Genomic DNA, 25,589 nt, shown 5'->3' with positions numbered 1-25,589 from the left:
AAACCCAAAAGAAACAAAGTTTTGTATTCCATATTTCCTATTGGCTAACATTTTCCTTGTTTTTAATGATCTAAACAGGTCAGACATTTCAACTTTGGACATATACAGGTAAGCCATTCTTCCTAAGCTAAAGTAACATCAAAGTATGTAACCTTGTAAGTCTTAAACTCTGTGTAGTTAATTTAATCCAACAAAAATATCCTAAATAAATTTCTACATTTCCAGGAACCCTAAAGGACGGACAGGATTAAAGGGAAAGGGGGCTCTTAAAAGCCTTGGGCCAAATGATAGTATAGATGCAGTTATCACAAGGTAATACAGAAGCATCATCACTCAACTGGATTGACAATCTTTTCACACACAACATTCTCTAGATTTTACACAGAATAGTATGTAGGAAACACAACCATCCAGCAGGAGATGCTTTTTTGGTTGCTGGGGTTGTAAAGAGTTGTTCTTTAAGTTAGGGTACCTTTTCTGCCAGCTCTTTTAACTTTTCACATCAACAAGGCATTGCTGCCCACAGAACTGCCACTCACTGGATTAGTGTAGTAAAATTATGTTTATGAAATGTTAGTTCATGGAAAGTGTATGAGTGTTTTATGAGAGTTTGGAGTATTGCACTATAGCTCATGTTAATTTGTTTTCTCTAGAAAAAAGGGCCTACAGCTAGAGTTTCTGGCTATGTGGGATGAGACAGCAGGGCAATGGACATTACCAAGGGTGAGAAACTATCCAGTCCTGAAGGTCACTTAAAGCAGATTTAACTCCTCTACTAATTACAAGGCAATTTTTGGCCGAATGTGACATATTAGTGACACATCACTAGGACTGTGATTGTCTAGATCTTGTGGTTGCACTTCTGATATATTCTGCAAGTCAGTTTTGTTACTTTTTCTACAGCTGAAATTATTGTCTATGATTACTTGCTGTAGTAACTATATATAAAATAAATTCACAAGAAATATCTACCTTTATGTTTATGTGCTTATTTTGCAGACCGTTTTGATTTATTTCAGCTTTTATTTCAGTATATCACCTAAAAAATATGAATTTTCATTCATCATTTATTTGTACGATTTCATATATTTTATGCTGCTAGAAAGTTCTTTCCTGGCTCTTTAAAAATAATAAAGATTAATCCTAATTTCAAAACTAGCATTTTATAGCTGAAAGTTATCTATGTACTGTAATCATGTTCATAGGCTTTGGTGTGGAAATACTTAATAAATGCTGTGTGCACTCTTCTCTAGGGACCTGTTGAGCCTGGCAAGCTCTTACCTGAGAGATTAGAAACTGCACTGGGAAAGGATCTATCAGAGAAACTTAAAGCCAAAATAAAATCAGGAAAACACACTGAGGTGAGAGTTACATAAATGCACCATTTCATGTTTTCTATACACCACAAGCAGTTAATACAATTCAGTCCAAATGCAGCCATACTGAAATTTCTATGGTAAATATATCTGCATAAATATGGCCTGTAGGTAAGGGTTAGAATCAAGACACACATGATAGATACTCACCATCTACGTTATTAGGAACACTTGTTCACCCTCTCATTTATGCATTTATCCGATCATGTGGAAGCAGTACAGAAATTGTGATGAATAATTTTGCACCAATTTCTATGAACACAAAACTGTGAAATAGTCAGATTATAGTCCACTGTGGAGTGAGCCAGCAAAAAGTCACCTACAAAAATTATTGAACTGATTGTAATTCATAAGCAAATTATGGTTTTATTATAATAATAATTATAATAATCAACATTGTGAATGACTTCACGTACCCCTCACACAGATTTTTACCCTTTTGCCATCTGGAAAAAAGGTACCAAAGCCCTCATAACCAAACTGTGTAGCAGTTTCTTCCCCCAAGCCATCAGACTCCTTAATGCCCAGAGACTAGAATGACATCTGCCAAACCAAACAGATGGTTAAGGGCCTTGCACAGGGGCCCAAAAATAGCAGCATGTTAGTGCTCGGGCTTGAACCCCAACCTTTTGATCAACGCTAACCACTTGAGCTACTACTGCCCCAAAATGTTACATTGACCACCTAAATCCTTTCTGCTGCTGTCCTTTATGTATAAATCTATAGCACTGTGAAAAATATTGTACTGTATTGTATTGTATTGTAATGTCTGACTTGCACCCTTTGCACATGTTTGCACACATTATGTAGTACAATGTAGTATATATAGTATTTATTATTCTGTGTTGTTTTATGTAGCTCTGCATTTTTGTAGCACCGTGGTTCTCGAGGAACGTTGTTTCATTTCACTGTGTGCTGCACCAGCTGTGCATGGCTTTATATCGTCTTAAAAGCTTCTTGACTTGACGGTATAGCTGCATTCAGGGAACGAAAGCGGATGTTGTTATTAAACTCATCTTTTATTTAATGCTGCTTGGTGGTAAAGATCGCATTTGTTTAACAAACCATCATTCTGTAATTGATAAAAAGCATCATTTTGCTTTATTTAAGAAGGATTTTTTTTTATGTTAGGTCTATAAGGGTTACGTAGATGACAGCCGAAACACTGATAATGCCTGGGTGGAAAGCACTGTAATAACAGTTCACCTTGACGATGATTGGCGTCTCATGACTAGTGATGGTGAAGACGGTGCTGATGGTGGTGAGGTAGGGAACTTTTACTCTCTTTTCCGCTAAATTGCCTTACCAAAAATTCAGTTGTCATTTACGTATGGAGAAGAACAATGAACAGTTGTCTATACAGTACGTAGCTTTGCACTGCAAAGATTCCTTTACAAACAATATCAGGTGTAAGGAATTTTTTGGTGTGTATGCATTATAACATTATAATTAAGTAAAATGTACAAACTTAAGGAGCAAGGAATGAAGTGATGTGTACAGTAATGAATTGAGATGGAATGAGATATTTACAATATTACATGCTTCTTCATTCTAGAGTTGTCGGAGGGTGGGCAGCGGGCCACCAAATTCTACTCAAAAATGTTTATTCAGTTTAGTGTAACTGATTTGTTTTGAGTGTTACTGTATACAGAATATAATGTTGTCCTCTTTCTTTAGTCTCTCAGCAGCAGCACTGAGAAGCTTCAGTGGCAGGAGGTGAACAGCAAGGCACCTGTGTATACATACCAACGAGAAGCTCTCCGAATCGTCGCCCAAAAACACAACGTTAAGTTCTGAAGTTGAGAAACGTCTGACACTCAGGAAAACGGATAAGAAAGAATATTCCACACTCCGATCTGTGCACCTTTTGCTGCGATTCAGTAGAACCAAATCTGTTTGCACAACTGCTCCTGAACTAACCAATCACTCATACATCATTGACACAACAGTACATTTTAACAAAATGACATTAAAGAAAGCTTATTCAAAATCATTATTATTAGCAGCAGCAGCGTAATAATAATAATAAAGGTGAATAAATGAAATCTAAAATATACAGATCATACACAAAGAGGAATATAAGTATTTAAACCCCCTATAAAAGCATTATAATAACCAGTATATGCAATACAGAGGAATTAGTTGCTTAGAGATTATGATAGATGACAAATATTAAAGAGGTTTAAAAATTGCAGCATTACTAGCAGGAATATTTACACTGAGTTCACCGATTTGAGGCTTTTTCTCTTATGTTTAACTTCCACTAACACAGTATTGTGTACAGACTGTTGTGACATTCTCCATTTAAATGTCATGTTTGCCATAATTGTCATAATTATCCACCGCACCATCCTCTTAACATTCAGAAACAATCAGACACCGAACTGTGAATTTGTTCTTCAGTTGATCAGGTGGAATCTTGTTCTCATCTGAATTCTAAGCATAACTGAAATAAGATAAACTGCATCCCTGAGCCTTAATGGGTTTAAACCATCATTGCAAATTGTTTCAGTGTTTGTGACAGGCTGGAAAGAAACTGAGCAAAATGTCTTGTTTTTATTGAGATAATCATTTAACTCGATGATTTTTTTTGTTTTATTTGATTCTAGAATGGAAAGTTAGACATTGATCTAGACTGAGTGCACAGCGGGATGGCATTTTCTTTTCCTCATTAGAGGCTTTACAATAGCAGTTTCAGAATAAACTTGATGTTATTGATTGTCAGCATGGCATTATGCAACTTTTTTTTTTTTTTCATTTCATTGTCTGTACCGCTTATCCGATCTATACTCGGGTCACGGGAAGCCTGTGCCTATCTCAGGAGTCATCGGGCATCAAGGCAGGATACACCTTGGAAGGAGTGCCAACCCATCACAGGGCACACACACACACACTCATTTACTCATGCACGCAATCACACACTACAGGCAATTTAGAGACTCCAATCAGCCTAGAAGCATGTCTTTTGGAAACCGGAGCACCCGAAGGAAACCCACAAACCACGGGGAGAACACATTATGCAATATGTTAGTGGATACTGAAACGAAAAGTGAATGTGTCTAGCTGGCTGCTGTGTACAAAACTGTTCCTTTTTCATTACTCAGTATTATGATCATGATGTAATCAGACATAAATGCAACAATATGCAATGTGTACAGTATCTTCAGTACCTCAACTTAAAGAGATCACTACAAACATGTGAAAACCAATTAGCATGTGTGCAAATAAAACATTTTCAAGAAAACACTGAAGCGTTGCTTGTTATAGTTTAACTATAGCATTATAGTTTTTCATTTATAAAAACCACTGGCATTTTTCTTGATTGATTCGAACTGGCATAAGTATAATTTGACTAGCTCCTCATGATCATGTACAGTATGTGAATATCAAGTTCAGTTTTAAGCTCATTTCCAGGTACAGAACAAAATGTCTAATGTTTAATAAGCATTTATATTTAGCTCTTTAGGAGCATCTATCCAGAACAACTTTCAAAACATGCAACCAGTTGAAGTAGCAGCAATCAAATCAAAGCATCTGTCAAATTCCAGACATTGAGTTATCTTCCAGGAAGAAATGCTAAGAAAGGAAGACTGACATCTTTTGAGAATGCTAGGAGGTTGATGGAGGAAAAGAGCATCATCAAATTTTTTGCATCATTGGCATAACTGTGATAAAAGAAATGGGAGCTGACCTCTGAGCCCAGTGATTTGCATAAAGAAAGATTTAGAGTGGACTAAGAACTAACTCCTGAGTTACTCCAATAGCAATGTTGTGAAAATTCCTGGAGGTCATTCAGATCTGTCTGGCAGTTTATGTTAGGCCTCAGTTCTACACGGCTTCTGCGGTTAAACAGGATTCAGTTCATTTCATTTTGAATCAGTTTTACTTGTGTAAGACTTTTATCAATAGGCATTGTCCCTAACCAGTTATCCAGAATATTTAGATTCCCAGTTTCAGGTCACTGGTGAGAATGGCTCAGGAAAACTCCCTGAGATGATATGCTGCTACTGATATTTTTGCACACTTCAAACTGTCACCTACTGCTGCTATATATATATATATATATATATATATATATATATATATATATATATATATATTTACAAACATATATGTTATAAGATGCCACTGGTTTACAGTTTCTCTAGTTTGCACATTTTATTTTGTTTGCACTTTTTTTCCGGTGCTATATGTCCTGTACTGTCTTGTGTTTTTTTTGTTTTGTTTTGTATTCTCTGTTTCTGCACTGTCTTCTGTCTTGCACTGTTCTGTTGTTGTTTTTGTTCTGTGGCTACATGTTGTTATGTTGTCCATGTAGCACCAGGGTCCTGGAGAATCATTGTTTCATTTCACCATGTTCTGCGTCAGCTATATATGGTTGAAATGACAATAAAAGCTAATTGACTTGACTTGAATTGGTGAGGAAGAAGTCAGCATTTATGATCACAGCAGCAGCTCTAAGTCTAGGTCTAAGCAGTTCTAAAGGGCTAAGTCTATAATACTGAAGAAAGGGTAAGACTTTGGCATAAATTCTTTTTGTGAAGTGCAGAGGAAGTATTAAGATGAATCAGGCAGACCCATTATTTATTTATTTGTTTGTTTGTTTACCTTTATGACTCCGAGTTTGAGTGTTAAACCTCAGACTGTGACTTTATACTGCCCTCTAGTGGACATAAAACGAATAATGCCTTTCGGATTTTTTTTAACTTTACATATTTACTTGAATTCAATTATATAATTCACATAAATTTAAACATGTCATGTAAACACTTTATATGAATGTTTCCTAGAATGATTAACGCCGAATAATAATCCCGTCTCCTGATTGGTCCGCAGTATATGCCCAGACACGCCCCCTGTCAATAAGGATCTGTCAAAGAAAGTGAAATCTCGATGTTGAATTTAATATTAGCGGTCGAGTTGTATTACAATCGGATTATTTATTAAATTTAACATAAGACATATATCGATGAGCTAATCTCATTTCTTGGATGTACACAATATTATTATTATTATTTATTATTATTATTTTCTGCGCAGATATTTTATAAATTACGGTAGAAAGTATTATAAGCGTACAAAATCTATTTATTTATTTATTTATTTATTTATTTATTTATTTATTTTAAGAAACAAGAACGCATGTTTGATGTCTAACAGCGGGCTGAATTCCAAATCGCTTCTTTAGTAATCCTATAGTGCACTTCATAGACCGAGTAATCCGGTATGATTTTCCGCCTACCTAGGGCACTCATGTAGGGAGTAGGGTACTAGTTGGTTACGGCACCATCGCGCAAGGTTACAGGTGTATGAACGTCAGGCGAGGGGAGGAAAAAAAACACGGAAGTGACGTAGGCGCTCACGAGACTCAGAATCAGATTAAACCATCGGATTCCCGTAAAAAAATAGGGGAGAAAATCTAAGCAGACGAGCTGCATTCAGACGACGGGAGAGAGAGGAGCAGGGATTATTCGGTATGGGCATGATTTGTGTTTGTAGATCTCACTGTTTCGCGTTTTATAAGATTTCTGGGATTCACATTTGTCGCTTTTATGTTGCTCTCGGTCAGGTTTTACATCAAAACACCGGCAGCTCTCAGGGAGACGTGGAGCTGTGATGTTTTGCATGTCCCTGCTGCTCTCTTTTTCTCTCTTTATCTCTCTTTATCTCTGTCTTCTCTCTAAATCACATATATTTAGTATTTTAGATGTTTTTTTTAAAGATTGTGCATTATGTAGCTGCATCGTTCATATACTCGGATGCGAGTCACAGGTTCGTCGATATCCATGTACCATGTTTGTATGAATATGGTGTGTCTGATATGAGATACGAGGGAAATATCGCGATAATTCGGGCCACGATATTTATTTATTTATTTTTTTGTCACAATGTTTGGTTTTGCTGGAAGCAGTGGCAGTGTATTGTAAACAGTAAATGTACATATTTGTTTTATTTTGGCTTTTACGACATATGGAAGTACTATTAAGTGTATTATAGATCGAGTGACTGTTATTAAAATAAAGTTTGATGTCCATTTTGTTGCTCGTTGGTGAAAAACACTTTTTAATCTTTTTACTGGTGATGTGTCGTTTATTTCTTTGTGTGTCTGTGTGTTTCTCTCTGTCTCTGTCTCTCTTGCTCCTTTGCTCCTCTCTTGTGCTCTCTCTCTCTGTGCCTGTCTGTCTGTGTGTCTGTCTCTCTCTTTCTTACTCTTTCTCTCTTGCTGTCTTTTTTTGCTCTCTCTCTCTCGCTCCTCTCTGTCTCTCTCTCTCTCTCTCTCTCTCTCTTGCTTGCTCCTTTGCTCCTCTCTTGCACCTGTCTGTCTGTGTCTGTCTCTCTTTCTTACTCTTTCTCTCTCGCTGTCTTTCTTTTGCTCTCTTTCTCTCTCTGTCTCTCGCTCCTGTCTGTCTCTCTCTCTCTCTCTCTCTCTCTCTCTCTCTCTCTCTCTCTCTCTTGCTCCTCTCTTGCTCTCGCTCTCTCTCTCTCTTGTTGTGAACTTGAGTTTCCTTTTGTTTCTCCATGTTTTCTCTGACTTTCAAAATCATGCTGGTATGTAGCCTGGTGACTCTAAACTGCCCCTAGGTGTACTGTTTTGTTTGGGGTGTGTGTGTGTGTGTGTGTGTGTGTGTGTAAGCGTGATTGAGCAGGTGTGAACCCCTTTTATGAACTGGTTGTATTCCTGTCTCATACATAGTGTTTTTAGGTCCACCCTGAACTCTGTTCTCCTTTTCTACTGCAAAACTCACCTGGATAAATGAGTTAATTAGGATGTATGCCTCTTATGATGATGATGATGATGATGATGATGATGATGATGATGATGATGATGATGATGATGGTGGTGGTGGTGGTGGTATTGGAAAAGTAGATTCTGTTTTGGAGAAAATACCCCCATTTAACTCAGTTCAAATCTAGACACGCAGCTGATCTTCAGTATGTTCATTATCCGAATGTTCAACAACGTTCAGAAGTGTTACCATTTTGTGGAACAACCTGGTCCCATGTTTCTGAATGAACTCTTCTGGTGTTCATTTGTGTCCAATCGGACTTCAGCTGCGGGGATTTTTTCTTTACGCAGCAATTCGGTTATCTTCATTACGATCAGATAGATTTCCTTTAGGAGCAGCTGCACAAAACCGCACTTCATGACTCCTTGTTTATTGCGTTGTCCTGCTGATGTGGCCTGGCATCTATGATAGTAACCTGCGTAGTCAGCAGCTGCTTGGAGCCACTTTCAGGATTGTGCACGCTGTACTCTTGAATCTCATAAATATACCGGATTCTCCAGATGACTTTCACAGAAAGTGCATTGCATTTTAATAAGGTATTTATAACCCCTAGGAGCTCTGTATAACATTTTTAACTGCTTTCACTTTGACATTCCTGGAACTGGGGGATTATTATTTTTAGCTTGTTTGTTGATTTAACCTCAAGCTTGTTTTGTAGCTTGTAGTATCATGTAATTTTATATATTCCCTTTAACCGTAGTCTTTTCAAAGGAGAAGTCTTGAAGAGTGCTTGTGCTTGTGATCTGTTTAGCCCTAAGCACATTTACAGTGATTTTGGTAATGCTTAAATGAAAAAGGGAATCCCAGTTAAAAAAAAAAAGATTCCAGGCATGTTTTTACCATCATGCTGTCAAAACAAATGAAATGAAGTAAAAGTTATTGCTCAGGCATCCACCCTGTGGACTACTGGGGACTAGAAGATCCAGTTCCATCTAAAACCTGGGAAACTCCCACCTTGCCTTCATTCTAATGTTTTGTTGTGGGCTGAATAAAACCACACTTCTCTTCCAACACAATGCTCCCCGATTTCCGGGGAACTAAATTCTTCTTTTTCTTAGAATGCGTGCATTTGTGTCTGTTGTGTGGAAAAACAGTCATGGGTCACTTGTAGTGTGGGGGAAAGTGCTGTGTTTGTGTTTGGTTGTGAGGTTGGAAGTTGGCCGATGGTTGTGACGGACAATCCGGCTGATAGAGTTAGCAAATCTAGCCATGTGAAGATTGCTGACAATAACAAGACTTGGGCTTTTTGTGTATGTCCAGTTTGCACAGAGGAACATCGGTGATAACTGCAAGGTCATTTCCAGAGTATGGCTCAGGTGGCTTAGTGGTTTGCACATTTGCATTGGACCTCCAGGGTTGGGGTGTCGAATCCTGATTCCACCCTGTTTGTTTAGAGTTTCCTCTGGGTGCGCCAGTTTCCTCCACCAGTGCAAAGGCATGTTATAGGCTGATTGGCATCTCTAAAAGGTCCATAGTGTGTGAATGAGTATGAAGTCCCCTGGGATAGGCTCCAGGTTCCCTGTGACCATTATGTAGGATAAGCAGTGCTGTGGATGGATGGATGGATGGATGAATGCTTGGATGGAGGGAGGGAGGGAGTGATCAGCGGGTTGTGTGTATCATGCATTTAATCTCTAACACAGCACATGCTCTGGTTTCTGAAATGATTTGCAGGCCCAAGAAGTATCTCTAAATATTATTATATATTTCACATGTCCTTCAGTCACTGATGAAACTGGACGTTTAGTGTTTAAGCACAAGCAGGAAGGCATTTTTTTTTTCCTTTTGTTTGTTTGCTTTCAAGAGTGAGACCGAGGCACACTTTGAGATAGAGAGAGCATGCAAGGATGAGAAGCAAGAGAGACTGAGAGCGGGTAAAATAGATGGCTATGGCGAGAGAGAGAGATAGCAATGACTTATGAAAACGGTTGTTTTCAGCTTAAAGTTTTTTAAGTAATACACTGATATATTAACAAGTGTAATTCAAGAGAGAGAGAGAGCAAGGGAGACAGATTTTTTTCTTTTTTTCTTTTTGGCCTAGGGTTTTTAACCACTAGCATGTTTCTAATAATAATAGCAACGAGAATGAGAGACTGAGACAGGAAGGTACAGTGGAAGAGAAAGCTTATGCAGGAATGTGATTCTCTTTTACATTTTTAACCACTAGCATTTTTCTAATTATAATAATGAGAGAAAGAGACAGAGAGAATGAGGTACAGACAGAGTCTTAACAAGAGGGGAGAAAGACAGACATGGCATATGATTACCTTTTTCCCTTCTTAGCCACTGGCATGTTTCTAATCGTAATTATATTTGAAATTAGAGAGAGACAGACAGATGGAGAAAAGAGGGAGAGAGAAAATATTTTCAGAATTTCTGTGTTCACATGAATATGCGTCTGATTTTTATTATGTAATGACTCTTTCATGCGCTTCACAGAGTCGTTTGTAAATAGGACATGTAACAGGCTTCAAGCATGCTGACCTGATGTCCAGAAGCAGCTTTATTTTGGGGGGGTGGGATCTGTATGTTCTTCAAGAAATACTACTTAATGTTAATAGAGGTGATCTTCTAAGCAGCAGAATGATAGCAGGAGTAGGAACACAACTGACACTGATGTGTGATACAGAGGATGTGGTTAGTCCCAGGTCCAGCAAGCTGTCACAGCTGGGCCCCTAAACCCAGCAGTGGCCTTGACCCTCAGTTGCTCAGGTGTATAAGATGAGATGAAAATGCGGTTAATGTGAATGATACTGTAGCTAATAAGAAAGATCGGTAATCAGACACAGACAACGTGAAAGAAAGAAAGAAAGAAAGCAATGTAAATGAAATGGATTGAATGCTTATTTCCAAATCTGTATTAGCCGAACACTGTGTTTTAGTTTGTATTAGTGACCTCATAAAACGACGATTCGATCGTCTAGTGTCAAAGCAACCGCATTGTACCTCATTTACATACGCTGGCAACAGAGACCAGTCCACTGATGTCCCTCCTAGGGAGATGAGGTCAGTCCTGCTTGTGTCTGCTGCCTTCCTTTTCTCTCTTTCTCAAGATAGCTTTTTGTCCCGGTTTGTTGATTAAAAGCCATCCTCAATGTGATGAAGCTCCCTGGACGTGATGTCATCTAACCTATATTTATGAGACTATTTCCCAGTAACGGGAAGTAGTAACATCTCACTACAGGAATTGTTTGCCCAGAGCCACATATTGCTCTCCGATACAGTGGTGTTGAACAGAGTTTTGTTTGTTTTGTTTTGTTTTTTTCCTTTTCAGTATGTACACTTCATTGTGTTTAATGTTCCCCATCAGCCTGAGAGGAAACGCAGACGTTAAATTGTATGCTGATGTGTGAAAGTCAAAAACATCCTTTAACTTGATTTAAAATTATGATTTTATTTAAGGTTACTGGAACTGCTAATGTTTTGGCATGCAAACACACATACACACACACACACACAGAGTGGCATTGCATTGGTAATGTATTTTCCATTCAGCGCAGCTACTAAAATGCGTTTAATCAAAAACCAAACAAAGGCAAACCATAGACCAAAGTGGTGGTGGTGATGTGTGCTTCCCTACCCCTCTGTGTCTCTGTCCCTGTGCGTCTCACTTCCTCTCCTCCCCCTCCATTCCTTCTCGCTCTCCATGGGCTACATCTCTTTATTTTTTTATTTATTTTTTTTGGTCCTGCTGAGTGACATTTCGGTAATGATGCTGTCTCTCTCCTCCGCTCCCCAGGGTCAGGGCTGTGTAAGGTTTCTCAGAGCCTCCCTGAAACAAATTTACTCATACAATTTCTACAATCTTCAGTCTTCACCATGGAGCATCTTGGAAATCTCTTGTCCAAAATCACAAAATAATAATGATTCTGACACTTATTAAATAGCGGGATCTCGTACTGCTGTTTTTCTAGGGGTTAGGCTTTTTTGTTTGTTTGTTTGTAGCTGTGTCCCCAAATGGCATTACTACACTGATCAGGCATAACATTATGACCACTGACAGCTGCCGTGAATAATAATAATAAACTGGTTATCTCCTCATGGCACCTGTTAGTGGGTGGGATATATTAGGGAGCAAGTGAACATTTTGTCCTCAAAGTTGATGTGTTAGAAGCAGGAACAATGGGCAAGTGTAAGGATTTGAGCGAGTTTGACGAAGGGCCAAATTGTGATGGCTAGACCACTGGATCAGAGCATCTCCAAAACTGCAGCTCTTGTGGGGTTTGATGAGCACAACAACGAGTTTGAGGTGTTGACTTGGCCTCCAGATTCCCCAGATCTCAATCCAATCGAGCATCTGTGGGATGTGCCGGACACCTTGCAACTTGCAGGACTTTCTGCTAACATCTTGGTGCCAGATACCACAGCACACCTTCAGGGATCTAGTGGAGTCTATGCTTTGACAGGTCAAGGCTGTTTTGGCAGCAAAAGAGGGACCAACACAATATTAGGCAGGTGGTCATGATGTTATGTGTATACACTATGTAATCTAGCCCCTAGTGTATGAAGGGTAGTATAGTCTCAAATGGTTGGTTTGTTTTACTAACCAGAAGTATAAGCCATTTCCACATGTGATGTACCATCAATAGCTTTAACAGAATACAGCGAATTGTAAAATGTTGTGCTAGTATTTTGTCTTGTCCACCGGAGTACCGTCAGCCATCTTGAAAATGTTTTTCTCATCCAGTTTCAGTGTCTGGTAGCCCCGCCCTTCTTCCACTATGTAAGTGCCTGATCCGGGTTCTTGAAGTGCACTTGGAATTTTCGGTTCACTATGCACTCTATTTACAATACAAAATGGCATAGAATAGTGAATACGTATGCGTATTGGGATGCGCCTTCAGCATTTGTTTGTCTAGCAAGTGGTACATACTCGATCTAAGCTCATGTTCTCTCGACTGTAGTCACGTGAAAGGGTTAGGAGTGTAGAGTCATACTGTCGTAAGCTCTAGGCAGATGATTGTTGGGTTAAGCTTGGAAACTTGCTAGGGTTGATTTACACTATTTTTCCACAGATTTGTATTACACACTATGCAGTGTGTAAACTGTTTGTTTTTTTTTTGGCCGTGAAGTGCTGAGTTTGTTTTGCTCTGCTGTATTTTAGGTCAAGGCTCTGGGTGTGCTAAGATTACCAGAAACCTTATAGAACTTGTTTGTGTAAATGTGATTACATCATTACATCATAAGATGGAAGGGACAATCATGTTCCAGTATGCAAATATGCCTTCTGCTATTGTAGCAGTTTACCAGGAAATTGATAAGAGGTTTAAAATCTTCTTTATTTATAAATGTTTGGGTACTTCTCTTCCTTTTCTGTTGTGTAAAAATGACAACCTATTAAGAAAAACACCTTTTTTTTGTTGTTTGCTGTGAGCATTTTAGTGCGTAAAGTGATTGAGGCAGCACTAAAACCTGGAAGAATAATACCCGAGATAAGCATGCGCATGTTGCACCCTGTGGAGACGTGTATATTGGTGTTCAAGGTTGTGTAGATGCCACTATATGCGTGTGTTCTCCTACGCTGGTGTTTAGATGATACTGTTGAGGCTGTAGCGTTCGTCACAGGTCAGTGTGCTGCTATAATTACTCCTGCCTGCAGCTTCTCATAGGGTGCATATTAAAACACACACGTGGACTTTCCCGTCTCTCGTCCTCTCCTCTCCTCTATTGTCCTTTCCTTTTTCTTTCATTAGCATTCATCCCATCTATGTCATTGTCTCATCTGCTGTTAAAAAAGAGCACAGTCACATCTGCTTCTTTTTTCAGAGGCACAGCTAGTTTTCCAGATTGATCTCTGGTCAATTTTTTTTTTCTTTTGCACTCCTCAAAATGGTGTCCTTCCTCGGTCCTTGTCCTCATCCTCCCTGCTGTGCTGTGAATTGCTCCATGTAGGGCAGTATTCCTTCTTCTGGTGAATACTCTCAATCAGATGCTGACTCAGAGGTTGGACTTGAGATTGGATTGGCCGACCCTCTGGTATTGGACACGCACTCTGCTGATTATAACTCGTTTACATAACTGGCAGGGCAATGTGTGAGCGGCGTATCCACCTCATGCATGTCTAAAGAGGGTCACCCGTGTCAAAGCACTGATGACCACCAGAAGACTTGATTGCACCTGATCTGTGCTGTATTGTAAGTGTGTGATTGTTGTGGCCAAAAAAAATGCATGATTTTGCTGAGGATTTTTTCAGAATTTACACTGCAAGTTGCAGAAAATAGCTTTACTTGGTGAAAGTGCAAGCACAGGATTCTTCTTTTAAACTCCTATACGTATATGTGATTACTTTCTATGATGGCTATCCTCATGTTTGATGCACGTGAATGAAAGAGGGCTTTGGCTGAATGTGTGTTGTCTTGCCCCAAATCAAATTATTTATTTATTTATTTATTTATTTATGCATGCTGCAAGCTATTCTGAATATCACCGAGTTTGCTTGATTTTGCGTAACGCAAAATCTCAAAATCCCAGAGAAATTGTCCAATACTGCCGTTCTCATGAGCTGTGAGTTGAGAAGTCATGCTGTGTGACATAATCACAAAGAATGCTTGGCTATGATTGTCATCCGTGTCTAGTTATATGATGAAGATCCTCTGGTGATAGACATTTGATTGAATGAATGAACGATTGATTTAAACTCACCTGATCTCATACAAAAATAGGGGCACTTAAACACAAACATTTTGTCAAAGCAAGCTTGAGGCAATAAGACTATTCTCTTTAGTCCATTAGCATGTCTTAACTTGCGCTCCCCCATTGCCACTACTGTATTTGTAGCGATCCTGTGCCGTACACCTATCGGTTGTTTTTTAGACAAGCGTCATAGGAGTGTCAGTCAAATTTTAGACCATTTCTTTTCCTGTTTTTGGTTGCAGTGGCTCTTCACCAAGCATGCTTTGTCTTCTTAGACCAGCAGTCTCAACACTCTACTAAAGAATCCTAATCACGGCATGTTGGTTAATTTAACACACGTTGATGACTATACCATCAGTGCATCAGGTTGGAAAATGTGTCCAATCCAGTCTGATTCAGTTCTAATCTTCAAGCCAGCACTGACCCTGCTCTCAGGACCTGTGAGAAAAACAGCAGAGCAGTATGAGAGGATGAGATTTTTTTTTTTTGATACAGCGTTTTTTCTCTCCGCTCATCCCATCTGCTCCTTAATCATATGTTATGGCCATTAAGACTGGAGGTGATGGAGGTGATTTAAAAGTGATATATTTTGCAACATTTATATATTTATATCAATAATATAATTGTATCACCTAACCTTGAGTACATTTTCCATGACTTTAGTGTAGCGCAAAGCAAATTCCACCCTATTCTGGTTTTGTGTTAATGCAAGGGACACAGGAGCTGTCAAGGTGCGTGTGTGTGTTCACTTCATGCGAGGGACACAGGAGCTGTCGGTACGTATGTTCCTATCTTGCTGAAATAGTAATGAGAGAGTGTAACAGAGCTGGCACCTGGCTGTCTCTCTTTCAGCCAGCGACTGCAGTCTGAAGCGAGATGGCTTTCAACCATCCCCGGTTTTGACCACCTTTACTTCCAAATAAAAGCTACACCACATATTTGATTCAGGTGGCGTTAAGACTGTGATTAGTTTTTTTTTAGAAAGTTGTTCAGGTGGATCAGACGCAGCTTTTGAGGACATGGCCTGGAGTGCAAAGTGTGTAATAAACCGAAACAAGCTGGAAAGTCCCTGACACATCGAAACAGTTACACAATAGGCTGCATGTCAGGTTGAGCATACTACATGACATAAAAACCTAAGAATGAAATGTATGTGGTTTTGTTTGTTAGTATTTATTTATTTAGCATAATCCAGGCTGATTTCAGAACCTTGACCCCAAGCTCGCACCTGTGCTGAGAATCGAACCCACAGCACTGGAGTTTTACAAAAGACAAAAATATCTCTATACTATTCTAGCATGCATGTTAATTGATTATTATTATTGTTAGTTTAATCCCAGTTACAATTCCAATCAGTGCCGACATCCTCGTGAGAAGTGTCATATGTTTATGTAAACTGTACATACTATTTTTTTTTTTTTTTCTCTCTCTCTCTCTCTCTGACTAACCCCATATTCCTTTCTCTCTTTCTTCATATTACTTCTTGCTGATGATGAGTTCGGATCGAAAGATCTTTGGAATCCTAGTCATGTTGCGCATCAAGATTTGCTTGCCTTCCGGCTCTCTCACTATACACGAGCTCCCAGAATACTTTAGTCTATATTCATCTTCTACAGGCCTAACTTATGTACCTGTAACATCTGTTTTTTTTTGTTTGTTTGTTTGTTTGTTTTGTGTTTACGGGGGAGGAAAGTTTCATTATGCACAGGTTTAAGTTATTTAAGTTGTACTATGTACAGTTCAGTGGTTTGGGTGTATGTGTGTGTGTATACACACTACTGCTCAAAATTTTGGGATCACTCAAAAATTGTATCGTTTTCCAAGGAAACACACATGGAATTATAGCAAAAGAATAGGACTTGCTGACATGTCAGAGTTAGAAATGATGATTTTGATGGAAATAATGAATGTTTTCTTCAAACTCGTCAAAAAAACCCACCTTTTGCAGCAGTTACAGCCTGGACATTCTAGCGGTCAATTTTTCAAGATAATCTGATGAGATTTCACCCCATGCTTCCTGGAGCATCTCCCACAGGATGGATTGTCTGATGGAGTCTTCCTCCGTAGCTGAAATCAAGCTGAAATATGCAAGTGATCCCAAACTTTTGAGCGGTTGTGTATGTATGTGTATATGTGCGCAGTGTGCGTATATATGAAGGTGAAGCAGTGAATGTCTTTGATCGTTGATCACGTACGCTCTACTGTCTTCACTCCCAGTGCTAGTCGCTCTCCACCAATTCACTCCATATTTGCATAAAGTTAAACTTTTTCAAATTAGTCGCGTCACCAGACACACCGACACATCAAGTCAACAGCAATTGTTGTCGCCCATGCCACCGGAAATCTCTCACTGTAAATGAATAGCGTCCGGTCTCTTTGTTGCTGCGAGTCGCCGTTCGTGTGAATGTAGCATCGGTCCTCATAAAGCTGAGCGTGTGTGTTTTTAAGAACTATGTATTTTTTTTTTTTGCCTGAAGTGGTTGAAAAATATAATATAAAATGCAAAACTAAGAATAGAAAAATCACTTACTGCAAATATGATTATTTACAAAAAAAATCTTTTACATAACAAATACAGTCCCAGTTTATTATAGGATTTTCCAACAGGATCAGATCCGGTTTCTTTTTCTGTTCTTCCTGCTATCATAGCAAAACTGATCCTGAATCGTTGGCACCTCTGATTAAAAGTATGAATAATTGAATAAAATCCTATAGTCAGATCTCCCTTATAGTGTCCAGGTTGATTATTTGCTTGCTTATTTGATGTTCTTTGTTCTTTGCTCATACGAACGAAACAACAGCTGGTGAATTACAGGGAACAGACTTCCTGGTTATTAAAATTCCTGGTTCAGTAGCTCCCAAGTACGCGTTTTATTAGCATATCATTAAAATAATTAGCCGGCTCTTCGACACACGATTAACTTTTTAAACAAGCCACTTCATAATCACTTGAACCATATGAATCAGATACGCTATAATCAGGAAACTCTCCGGAAATATAAGTTAAATCTGAGGCTTAAAAAAGAAAGCTGGTTTCCTTAAAAACTGGGCATGAGGTGTACGTTTTAGGCCGAGCCACTTTCATTTACAATTCAACATTAATCACAAAGACAGCTGCAGTCATGTGTGAAATGACTTATTTTAATGTAATGACTTATTTCATTGCTCATGTGGAGCGAGGAAGGAGCACACACCAGACCCTTAGGGTGTGGCTGGGGAGCCACCGATTTAGACATGGTGCTTCCCTCAATTTAAGCAGACCCCCCCCCCTTCTTTTTCTCACTCTCTTTTTCTTTCTCACACACACACACACACAGACACGCCCTGAAGTTTGTGTCAGGCAGGAGCAGCTGTTCAGAAGGCCTGTCCTGCAGCCGAGCAGTCGTTCACCTCTCTAGTTATAAAACACGCTCAGTACTCGAAACTCCTCTGCCCTTATATCTGCCACATTCATCTGTTTGTCTTTCTGCCCGCTAGGTTAAAGGTTCAGTAAATAACATTTTACAGTGGCCTTGTGCCAATGCAAACTTCACGTCTGAGCATTTCAGAGTCTTCTTTTTCTCTGGTCTTATTATGACTGCAGATTTGAGCAGAGTTGTGGTAAATATTAGACTTTTTTCCATTTTTTTTTTTTTTTAAATTAAATTATTATTTCAATAATAATTACAACCTGGGTTTTAATAAACTATAGCTTGATGCAGCTGATTTGATGTAAACGATAACCTATAAAATTGCAAAATCCTTAGATTGTTTGCATTGCATTTTTTCTTTTAATATTTTTTGTAGACATTTTCTTTTCTTTTTTTTTTTCTTTTTTTTTTTAACGCTGGCAGTTTGTTACAAACCTGTAGTAGAAATTGTGATCCATATTGTACATCATAGAAATTTCCATGAGAATCGTAATGATGGTCAAGTTTTTAATGATTTGTCATTATATATAGTTCCTTCCAGATTTGAGTCAGTAATAACTTCACTCTACACTTTTTTTTTTTTTTTTTTTTTTTTTTTTTTTTTTTAACTAAGAGACATGCTGGTATAGCAAAATCAACGACAAGGTGGTCGGCTTCAGCCTGATTTGACTTACACACTCACACCTCATTTAACAGCATGTATAGATGTGTTTTATTTCACTTGCACCACAGCAGTTTGATCAAAATTTATTTGTGAAGGATGACCATGTTTTTATTGATTTTATAGTTCATAGATACTTAATTGAAACAATAGTTCCTTTACTAGCTTCTCTCTCTCTCTCTCTCCCTCCCTCTATCCCTTTCTCTTTCTCGTTACTTAGAAGCCGTCCTTTGGAGGAATACTTACTTTTGCGCAGCTCTCGCACTGGAGACTCCTTCCATAAATACATTTCTTCCAGAAAGCATCACCGTATGATTTATCGTCTCCTTTAATTAACAAAGCCTTTCGTAATATTTCAAGTTTCTGTTAATGAATGTCAGTGCAGAAAACATCTAAGAGTGAACACATGCTTATTAAAAACACATTCTGACCAGTCAGACTCAGCAACTCAACGGCGCTGTGCTATAATCTGACTTAATACCTGTAGTTAAATCTAATCCTTGGAATCTCCTTTTTTTTTCTTCTCTTGTCTTTGTACTCGTCTTTGGGGAATCTGAGTCTATGTTTAGATCTGGGCTTTCCCTGCTTTATGGCTCAATGCCGCACAAAACCCACACCGTCTCATCGCTTTACTCTTTACAATCAACACACACAGACTACAGAAATAACTTCTTTTCCTTCACCTGTGACGTGTCTGTGTATGTTTGCAGGTGAAGTGGAAAGCGAGGAAAGCGCAGAGAACGAAGGATAAGGGCTTGGTTTCAGAACTTTCTTCAGACGCAGCAGAAAGACATGCTCACCAGCCTCACCACAGGTAAACGTCTTCACTGCTTTGTTGACATTAAGGAGCAGACACTCGCAGTGGAAATGGCAGCAGTCATGCTGTGAAGTCTGTCAGCTTTCATATGCGATGGAGGAGAAATGTAGTGCACTTTAGCTAGTCCACCAGTGTAGTGGAAACTCATGCTTTGTCATGTAGCACTTTTTAGCCGAGTTTCCAGTTAACTAAGTATATAACTCATGGCAAACTATTTAAGTGCATTAATACAGACTAAGGGAAAGGAATGAGTAGACCTTCAGGGAATGGGTGACCTATTTTTTTTTTTGTCACGATCCATAGAAGGGGATCATGGGTAAACACACAGACACGTGCTAGTATGTAGTCATCCCACAAGCTAGCTATGCATTGCACGTAAATGCAGCAGATGAATGCTGATTAGTTAGCATGAAGGCATGTATGATCACGTTAACCCTGTTTACTAGTACACTGGTGTTTCATTCTGCCGGCGGAATGAAAAACGACTTTATTGGACGTTTTAAGTATCTGTTTTAAGTAAATCTTTGCGGTTTAATATCAACATTTACTTTGAATATATAAACATCAGTGTTAAACTGTTTGTTCTTTTAAAACATATCTATGCATTTATTGCGCCTAGTCGGCTAGGTAAAAACACAAATACTTATGAAAAATTCTTATCTATTTTCATTAAACATTTAATGCCACTGTGGAGCATGATATGACAAAGAAATTGTGAAAGTGCAAAGGAAAACAAGCACAAATTCCCCAAAACAAGTGCAAATTCCTTTTTTTTTTGTCTTCTGGTAATCCGGGTTGATTATAAAACTTAATACACAAAGTCATTTAGGATGGATTTCCCTGATTTATCTGATGCTGCTCTGTCAAACAGCAGCCCACTTGTGAGTCCACTTAAACTCAAGGATTTCCCTTATCTCCAGAACTGCACATGAGTCTCTTAGGCTCCTGCCTAAGCTTTGCCTGAAAAAGAAGCCTAATGGAGGTGAGTTTTGTTTTGCAGGGTCATCACGGTCAAGCCCTGACCTCCGTTGATAAAAACAGAATGAGTAGAAACAAAAAGGCAGGTTTTAAATTGTCTCTGTTGGTTTTCAGTGTAAAAGCAGGGCTTAGCCACAGCATTTCTACAGAAAAGTGCAGAGTGGCACGTAGTCCTGCCCTGGTGTTTGTTTGGCAGCAGGAAAACTGATTACACTCCCTCTTCCTGAGCATGTGTGGGACATTTTATGGAAAAACCCATCAGATCACTGCAGCTGAATTCTGGCAGCAAAAAATAAATAAATAAATAAAAAATCAAGTTTTCACATTCATGCCTGTAACATACTTTGACACCAAGACACACTCACACACAGAGAGAGAGAGGGGGATGGATAGATAAAGAGAGATAAATGGATGGATAGACAAGCTTGCTAAACTTGCTTTTTTACAACATGGTTGTAAAAAAGTGTTGTAGGCTGAACGTGTGTGTGTGCACGTAAAGTTACCTTTCAGCTAAAATCAACATGTATTGTTGTAAAAACAACTGTAGGGTGCGTGTGTGTGTGATTTTATTTATTGCTCGTTATATTAAATGATTTCGATATCAACAGCATGTTGATATCTTTCAGTGGCATGAATCTCTCTCAATTGTTTCAGTTACAAAAAAGAGGAGATCAGTTTGAAATAAATTATCATTAAATAATGGCTGAAAGGCTGAAAATAGCATTTTGCAAAAGCACTGCATAGGCCGTGACAAATGTACATTGGACGGACAGAGACATGGATGTGGGGATAAAAGGAAGTGCACAATAATACATTACCTCATATAACTCCTGTACAGTGACCTCACCTCTGTATATGGAAAAAAAAAAAAAAGTTTTTGTTCTTTTAAAACATTTCCATGAATTTATCGCCCCTAGTTGGCTAGGTAAAAAAAAATACGTATGAAAAATTGCAAATTCTTGTCTATTTTCATGAGACATTAACTGCCACTGTGGAGCGTGACATGACAAAGACGTTCAATTCTGTACATGTGCAAAAGAAACCCGGCACAAATTCCCCGAAACACGTGCAAATTCCTTTTTTTCAGTCTTCTGGTAAAGTGAGTTATAATTAGTCCTTATAGAAACCCAAATACAAGCTTATTTAACATGAATCCTTTTTCAAAAAGTCTTAGTCACTAAAAGAGATCGGTTTCAAATAAATGATCATTATTGACAAATACATTTAATGATTATGGATGAACAAAATTTAATAATAGAATGAACAAGTACTGAAATGAAATTATAGAAAAAGGGGGAAAAAATTTTTGATTAAAGAAAGCTTTATGTGGAATAATAAACACAAGCAGAAATGTAATATATATAAGGCTAAAAATAGCTTTATGCTATTTGCACATGTCGTGACAAAAAATGTATATTGGACGGACAGAGATGTGGGGGGAAAACAGGAAGTGCACAATAATACATTACCTCATATCACTCTTGTACAGTGACCTCACCTCTGTATATGAGGAACTAGATATTGACCAAGTAAACTCTTAACACAGCCATTTACAATGAAATAATCACTCGTCATTTTGGTAGAACCCCACAGTACAAATCAGTGAAGAGGGTAAAATGTGCTAATGTATTTTCCATAAGAAATGAAGTCCTAATTCAGGCAGTTTTTTGTCCTTTTTATTTTATTTTATTTTTTAGAAAACTACTTGAATTTGGTAATAACTTTTATATGAAAACTATCCTCATGTTTGATGTACATGAACTGAAGTGTTTTGTTTGAATGCATCGAGTAGAGATAGAATTGTTTGAATGCATAGATTAGAAATGTAGTTTCTATGAATATGCTAATTAAAAACGCCCCAACACTTCTCCTGATTCGCTGTCGAACATCAGCACATTTGCATGCCGGAACATGATTGGCTGTTCGATTTTCACATGTACTGGGCATGTGGTGTTGAATAATTTTTTCTTCTTTTTTTTGTATTAAAATAGTATGAAAGACTGCTATAAACCCACTGCAAGGACGATATCTTCAGTCTGCGCACTACTACACAATTAATTTAGCTGATGGTCTGCGATAATTAATAAAACAGATTTATTGTTTGAAGGTGACTTTTTAATTGGTTGTTTCAAAAAAAGCTAGCAGACATTCTGATGTTATGCTAGCTTTCACAATCTGCATGAATAAATACAAAAATATGACCATTACGCTGCTGTACGATGTTTTCCAATGAGAATAGCATTAATCTGAGCACTATGCAAAATGTCCTTCCTAACAATGCCTTGCATTTTAAATATTGTGCTAGATCGAATGACTAATTGTTGGCACGACGTCCTCCCCGTGTAGTCTTTCAGGTCTTTTGTTATAATGTAGTTTATAGTAATTATGTCATTTGAGCAGATCCCAGCAGATCCCTATTCTAAAGCGGTGTTCTAGCCTTAAGGAGATGCTCCGTACACTCAGCCTCTCTGTTTCATAGAAAAGGCCATGTGCCACTGATTAAAGCCTTCCCCTGACGTCAGAGAGCAGTTATTAATCATTGTGTTGTTTTTGGGCAGCGTTCGAGGCTGAAGCCTGCTGTGCAGCCACTTATAAATAACTGCAGAGAGAAAATCTTAAAGGAGCGAAGGCATGTGTGTGCATTTGTGCAGATTGGAGGCAGGGCACATATGCAAGATGCATACAGCAGCAATCTGATCCTGTTTTTCCCCCCTAAGATATAACTTGATTAATTGTACACACACACACAATCAGCTTTATATAAAAGCATTGCGAGAGTGTCCTCTGTTCTCCATCTGAATTTGCTCCCAAAATCTCTCGTCTCCTTATTTCCTCTGGTCGCCCCTCCCCTCCCTTCCCCCCCTCGCGTGTGTGTGTGTGTGTGTGTGTGTGTGTGTGTGTGTGTTTGGTGCTGCGTCACGCCTGCGTCACCAGGCCCCCTTCATTCATGAAATGTGACGCAAGCAGCACCAGCTCTGCAACCACCCACTCTTTCACACCGACACTGCAGGCTCTCTCTTCATCCGTGCCTCTCTCTCTCTCTCCCTCTCCCTCTCCCCCTCTGTCTGTCTATCCCACTCGGCTGTCTTCTCCTTTGCTCAGCCTCTCCTTGAAAACCAACCATGCATCCCGGCGCTGTTATCTGTAAGTAATTTGCTGTAGTGTGTATGTGTGTGTGTGTGTGTGTTTAAAGAATGTACTGTACCTTCCTGAGTAGGTTTATTTCCTCAGTTGGTTCTACAAAAGCTGTGTAAATGTGTGTACAGATGCATCCCTTGATAACCCACTTATTAAAGCAGTGGATGTGTATTTGTGTATAAAATGTAGCCGGCGGTTGTGACTGTGTGTGTGTGTGTGTGTGTGTGTGTGCGCGCACATGCGCATGTGTGTACTTGTGCTATGTTTGGCTCGACCAGCGATGCTGAGGTTTGATGCAGTAGTTCTTTTCTTGCTGTCCTCTGCTGAAGGACAAACATCACTCTCTCCATCTCCATCACATCCTCTTTTTATATATCTGTGTAAGAAATGAGCTGTGTGTGTGTATATACGTGTGTGCATCTGTGTGTGTATGAAATGTGTAATATATATCTGCTGTGTCATTCATTCACGGCTCACTTCCATTCTGCCTCTCTCTGTCTCTCTCTCTCTCTCTGTGTGTGTGCTGAGGTGGAGGAGTGTAGCTCAGTTCAGCTGTGCCTCTTCTGCTTAGCATGTTTATATAATGTCATCGTAGAGAGGGGAGGGACAGTCAGCAGAATTACAGTCTCAGATTGACACAATTATCGTTTAATTAATTAAATAATCAGAATAATTCAGTAAAAAATCGATTTAAAAAATATCCATGGTATTTTAGAAAAGCATACCATTACATAATTTCTCACAATATAAATATTCTATAATCATATTCTTATCACTTAACTCTAGTGAACATGAGAATTGTGTTTATTGAATAGTGTAGTGGGGAGACACCATTTGCCTCATACCTCTGAGGTTGGGGGTTCAAGTGGCATTTGCATGATCTTTCTATGCCTCAGGGGTTTCCTCCAGGCATTCCAGTTTCCTCCTCTATGTGTTGTAGGCTGATTGGCATCTCTAAATTGTCTGTAGTATGTGAATGTGTTTGTGCGATTGTGCCCTGCAATAAACTGGTGACCCGTCCAGGGTGTCCCCTTCCTTGTACCCAGAGTCCCCTAGGATTGTTTCCAGGAATCCCACAACCCAGTATAGGATAAGTGGGATGGATGGATGAAGGGCACATCAAATTTACTTATTTTCATATGTAGCATTTCATAAATTAACACTAAAGAGCATTATTACTTTAATTCAAAGATGTAGGAACACTGGATTATTATATACATTGTACAAACTAAACTCCCAGTGTTTGATATCTAATGATGATGTAACAAGGAGATGTGATCATTTGTATGATTGTCGTAATATTTTCCATATAGTTTCCGTTTAGTGTCAGCCGAGGTCCCAGCTTCACTCTCTGTGTGCTTTAGTGCGTTTGTGTGTGTTTATGTGTATAAATAAGCAGCAGCTGTAATGCAATAGTAATGGATGCTTTAATGTAAAATATTGATTCTTTCGCTTATTTAGGGGTTTTTAAGAGCTCAGGAAAACAAGCAATGGGAAGTGAGACAGAGCAAGAGACAGAGAGATGCACAGAAAGAGACACCGATAAAGAGGGAGAGAGACAGACAGTAAGATGCAGAGAGAGAGAGAGACAGGGTTTCAGAAAGAGAGATGCAGAGAAAGAGACAGAGTTTCTGAGAGAGACAGAGTGCCTATCCCACTCCATGTCTTGTTCAGTGCAGCTAAGATGGACATGGAAAGTGAGACAAAGATGGACAAATGCACAAAGAGAAACTGAGAGAGACACTGAGAGATGTACAGTGTGGGGGAAAAAATGAGAAAAAGACAGAA

The 25,589-nt window shown here is 38.8% G+C and overlaps 2 protein-coding genes across 4 annotated transcripts in view; both read left to right on the top strand.

Annotated features, from left to right (window-relative positions):
- trpm2 (transient receptor potential cation channel, subfamily M, member 2) overlaps nt 1–4,601 on the top strand; it is a 30,285-nt gene extending 25,684 nt beyond the window's left edge. Inside the window, exons 29-34 of the mRNA XM_058392326.1 lie at nt 79–108; nt 226–312; nt 654–723; nt 1,254–1,361; nt 2,508–2,642; nt 3,054–4,601. Coding sequence (XP_058248309.1) covers nt 79–108; nt 226–312; nt 654–723; nt 1,254–1,361; nt 2,508–2,642; nt 3,054–3,173 — 550 coding nt within the window. The 3' untranslated portion in view covers nt 3,174–4,601. The remainder of the gene's footprint in view (nt 1–78; nt 109–225; nt 313–653; nt 724–1,253; nt 1,362–2,507; nt 2,643–3,053) is intronic.
- A 2,101-nt stretch (nt 4,602–6,702) lies between these two features.
- si:ch211-45c16.2 (mitogen-activated protein kinase kinase kinase 13) overlaps nt 6,703–25,589 on the top strand; it is a 42,933-nt gene continuing 24,046 nt past the window's right edge. For 2 of the 3 annotated variants that reach the window (XM_058392330.1, XM_058392327.1), the window contains exons 1-2: nt 6,703–6,850; nt 19,579–19,682. The gene's annotated coding sequence lies outside the window, so the exon portion shown is untranslated. Of the gene's footprint in view, nt 6,851–19,578; nt 19,683–23,671; nt 23,808–25,589 lie in introns of those variants that run through there. The other variant, XM_058392328.1, reaches the window with a different exon arrangement.

The sequence above is a fragment of the Hemibagrus wyckioides genome, linkage group LG06 (genome assembly GCF_019097595.1).
Source record: "Hemibagrus wyckioides isolate EC202008001 linkage group LG06, SWU_Hwy_1.0, whole genome shotgun sequence".
NCBI classification, from domain to species: domain Eukaryota; kingdom Metazoa; phylum Chordata; class Actinopteri; order Siluriformes; family Bagridae; genus Hemibagrus; species Hemibagrus wyckioides.
This window is presented reverse-complemented; position numbering and strand designations above follow the sequence as displayed.